The 4,653-nt window shown below is 41.3% G+C and overlaps 1 protein-coding gene across 1 annotated transcript in view; it reads left to right on the top strand.

Moving 5' to 3' along the window:
- The first annotated feature begins 1,563 nt into the window (after positions 1–1,563).
- LOC113018726 (active breakpoint cluster region-related protein) overlaps positions 1,564–4,653 on the top strand; it is a 21,576-nt gene continuing 18,486 nt past the window's right edge. The window contains exons 1-3 of the mRNA XM_026162053.1: positions 1,564–1,669; positions 1,833–1,951; positions 2,712–2,816. Of these exons, the coding sequence (XP_026017838.1) occupies positions 1,564–1,669; positions 1,833–1,951; positions 2,712–2,816 (330 nt within the window). The remainder of the gene's footprint in view (positions 1,670–1,832; positions 1,952–2,711; positions 2,817–4,653) is intronic.

Raw genomic sequence — 4,653 nt, 5'->3', positions numbered from 1 at the left:
TCAACCGTGATCTGTAAATATATGTGTAGTGACACTGGGCTTAATGAATGTGGGAGAAGAAATCTGTGGAAATTGCACTTTTTCTTCTCCTTAAGACATCTCAGACTGCTCATCGTCTGCTGTCTGAATGGATCGCTCATTAAATGATGAAAACAATTTAACAAGAAAAATACTTCCCTGCTGTTTGCTTCAATTTTAGGGGCAAGACTTGCGCCTGAAGACCGGCTGTGGCCCAGGTGAGCACTTTTGTTGTGGTTGTGATGTGGTGCTTGTGCGTCTTTACACTTGCACTTTAATGTTTGTCTGAAAGTAATGCACTCTGAGTAATTTATTCTCTCTGTCAACAGCTGACTATTATTTTTTATATCAGCTGTGTCCTAACAAAGACCTCACAGTTTTCAGTCTTGCTGTTGTAATGTGCATAGACTTTAGTGTGTGCTTCCGATTTTATGTTTGGGAAATTAGATAAATGGTTACCTAACAAACATAAACATCAATCTTCCCAAACACATGTTTTCTATTCAAAAAAGAAGGAAAATGTAGTATTGTGTATAGTATACTTGTAGCTAAGATGGGGAAAGAACATGGAGTTATTCTTTCATCATGTGATCTAACATCTATTTACTTCTACTTATCAAGTTCAGTGGGGTAGGACGGCTCTCCAGGGTGGGATTGATCCTGGACAGGATGCCTGTCCACTGCAGGGCAAACACAAAGAGACAGACCTAGTTAAAACTGCCAAGCAACTTAACCTTCACACCTCTTTGTGCTGTGGGAGGAAGCTATGGCGAACATTCAAACTCCACATAGGAGGCCCCCGGGAGTTTGAACGCGGACTTTCTTTTTGTGAGGCAGCAGTGCTAACCACTGCACCACCATGCTGCCCTGACGCATTAAATCTAATATCCTTTGTGAATTGCTATAACACCTCTAAAACGTCAAGGTTTAATAATACCACCAACTGAACTAACCCACAGTTGTTTGGCCCACAGCCACCATTTCCAAAAAAGTGCTTAGTCTAAACCAGAGAAAGACTTTTGCCACTGCAGATACGCGTTTTTATGAGCTGACACTTTATCAGCATATGTGATACACGTTTATAACACTTCTAAATGCGTAACTAAAACAAACTGACCCCAAAGAAATCTTTGAAAAAATATTGTGAAAAACGTGTTCTACTTTATCCAAAAGGTCCTTCCTTTCAACGCTGAAAACAGAAATTAGGTCAAAATACATATATGTATTTAAAAAAGGTGTTTCATTGGTCTGATATAGAGAGTAGATCAAGCTAAACTCTGGCTCAACTTACTTCAAACTAGTGTGGCAACTTTCCTTCAACTACTTTCATCTGATATTCAGGTGTTTTTTTTTAAAAAGTACAACATATAAACACTACGCTGATAGGAAGTAACATGCAACTGTAAGAATGTATAAAATGTCAGTTGCGTGCTCTCATGAGCTTATTTCACGCACACAGGAAGTTATGCTCGGGTCTCTACAGTCTCCTTTTGTGCACAGTTAAAAGAAAGAGGAAGTTTTGTGTCACCAGCTGAGTGCGTTCACATGCTGCACACCGCGACACTCAGCCGGCGCGCAGAGAGGACTTGTTTTTTGGCTATGGATGTCTACCAGGAGGCTGTGCAATATCTGGAGTCACAGAACATACCAGGTGAGAGTAGATTTAACCTGAATGTTGCAGCCGTTTTCTTGTTTTGTTTGCTGGGAAAAACAATTTAAAAAAAGCTCTGCTATTAATACTTTTTCAAAGACAGAAAGACAAAAACAGAAGTAGATGTGAGAGATTGTGAGCTCTTCTCCCTCTGACTGAACAGTGTCTGCTGCAGTGGCAGAAGAAGCTGATGTCTTGGAAGAGGACGTTTTCCCAGAGGAGGCAGTGTCCTGTTTTCTCTCCCCGCTGAACACTGAGAGCGTGGACTTCCCTGACACCCCTGTGAGTTCACGACTCCAGTGTTTTGTATCACTGCACACTCTTTGTACCTTCTTGAGTTTGTCTTCTAGACTGCATTTAGTTTTGCAATACTTGTATTTTCATGATGAAAATGGAGAAGGATCAATGGCCTAGTGGGAAGTACGTATAAAAACCTTTCAGCACTATAATTCTCACATTTTATACGTGAGTAAATTTGAAAGCAACCAACACAGAACAGAAAGTAGACGGAGTGAAGCAGAGCCAAGTTTTCAAGTTTTGCTACATAGAGCTTTCTGGCTATTATGTTGGTTAAAAACACACAACTGCAGGTAGCACCCAGAAAGACAAACAAGGAGAAATCTAACTTTGTGTTTCAAAATCTAGAACAAAGGTACCTTAAAGAGTTTTAGTGTGGTTCCCATGTTTATCTGACTTATGTTTGAGGGGCAGTTACATCTCAGGAAGCTCTCGCGTCATATACACAAAAACATAAAACAAATTAAAAACATTGTACAAACCTGTGAAACTCCAACAACCCGTCTGAGATTCATGAGAAAAGGGCTGCAGCTCAATTTGCTCGTCATCGCTTGCTTTAGCGACGGGACTCCTTTAACAGGAACGTCCAACGTTCCGATTCACCCTGTAAGTCCTGCGGTGATGATAACTGTGGCCTCTTTTTCAGAGGTTGGCATCACAAATTTTGTAAAAACTCTTTGACAATAACCTTGAGTCTGAGGGGGCGCTGTGATGTATTCTCATGCTCTGCACACCTGTGATCCAGACAACATGCAGCAAGGAGGAAATGCTGGAGAGGAGGCTCACGGTGCTGAAAGGCATCCTGGAGAGCGAGGAGGTTTACCTCAGAGAGCTGGACACCCTGTTGATGGTAAGATCAACACACACAGACACAAGCGCAAATTTGCATTTCTCAGTTCTTATATTTAGCTCTCTGTTCTTGTTATTCATAGACAGATTGTCATCACTTGTTCGCTGGACTGAATATTATTTTACAGCAATAAAAACTATTAGACTATTAGTGTTTCACTCCTGCTTTGTTGTTCAACTGTTACCACACTTACTATAGTGATTTAAGCCTGTTCTTTGTTAGTTAACATTACCTTTTTTTAGCATGTTACACAGGATCATGTCCGGCAATCACATGCAACAAAGTCTTGATTATTCAGCTTCCTTCTTTAGTGGTAGATAGATTGTTCTCCTTTGTGGATTAGGCTTCCCTTTTTCTTTTCATAAAACTATTGAAACCACTCCCATGTATAAAGTAAACATGTAGCACAAGGTGCGAGAAGTTACCTTAGCCTTACGTGGCTCTGAACAAGGGGATCGTTTTGCTGAAAGAATGCAGACAGTTTTTAACGCTCATCGGTGTCTCGTTGCTTGTTTTCTTTTGTAAACTAAAGGACAGGTGTGCTCAGAAGTTTACATACACTCATCATAAATGTGAATGTCATGGTAATCTTGGGCTGGTATTCCAGTAGCACTGATAGCAAAACAGCCTCAGGGCATGATGCTACCACCACCATGCTTGACAGTTAGTGCAGTGTTTTAAGGTTTCAATTCATCTTTATTCCTCCAAAAACTCTTCTTGTTATTGTGGCCAAATGGTCTGACCACAAAACTTTTCACCAGAAGGCATTTGGCTTGCGCATCTGGACTACTGCAAATTTTAATTGAGCTTAAAGGATTCAGTTTTGGAGCAAGGTCTTCTTTCTTGGTCGACACCTTCTCAGTCCACGTTGATGTAAAACTCACTTCACTGTGGACAGTAACATGTTCTCACTCCCAACGTGTAGCATATTATGCTATGTGACAAATCGTCGGTATGTTACGCTTTTGGCCACCCAACACGATCCTATGTTATGCGTTTGGAAAAAGGAGGAAACATGAGAACTGTTTGGACTCAGTCTGCATATGTTGCTTTGGAAGACACTACCTAACACCATTAAGGTTGTGGTCAAGGTTAGGGATAAGGTTAGGATTAAGATTAAGGTTTGGGTTAGGGCTGGAATACACGGCTGGAACGTCTGTTACCGCCGGGAGCGTCATTCTATTGGATTTCATCCACAACTCGCCGCGTCCTATGGGAACGCTGAAGGTTACCTTTCGCGTTCCCATTGGACGCCTTGGGACGTGACAAATCATTGGTATGTTACGCGTCGGTAATGACACTGGGCTGGTTCCAGTAGTCTCCAGTTTATTGTAGGCTTGAGCTTTGGTGGGTTGTTGCTGAGCATCCTAACCAATTTCCTCTTGTCTGACTGTTTGGATCTTCTTCCATTTCTTGAGAAAGAGGAGACGCATCCAAGTAACTTGCACTTACGATCTTAGAATCTGCAGTCGTGCAGAAATGTCTCAGAGAGACCTTCCCAGCTTGTGCAAATCTGCAGTTCTCGTTCTCAGAGTTTCACTGAGTTCCTTGGACTTTCCCATTGCTCTGAGTGTGTTGGTCAACCAAGTGCCAATAAGTGCTATCAAACAAAATTAAGTCAGGAAATGATGGCGCAATAATGAGTGCCTGAATCTATTTTTCCTTCTCTTTTTAGTGCTATTAATAACAACAGCTACACGCATTTCCCCATTCTTACAGTTTCCGACTCATTTAACAAAAGACAAGAAAAAAGATGTGAGAAAGTAAATGAAATTGTGTGGTTGATCCTTTAGCATGACTGCTGTGTTTTGTGGCGTTGTGAGCTCACCACTGTACT

Source organism: Astatotilapia calliptera, chromosome 3 (genome assembly GCF_900246225.1).
Source record: "Astatotilapia calliptera chromosome 3, fAstCal1.2, whole genome shotgun sequence".
Classification (NCBI taxonomy): Eukaryota; Metazoa; Chordata; class Actinopteri; order Cichliformes; family Cichlidae; genus Astatotilapia; species Astatotilapia calliptera.
Note: the sequence above shows the minus strand (reverse complement) of the source record. Positions and strands in the feature narration are given on the sequence as shown.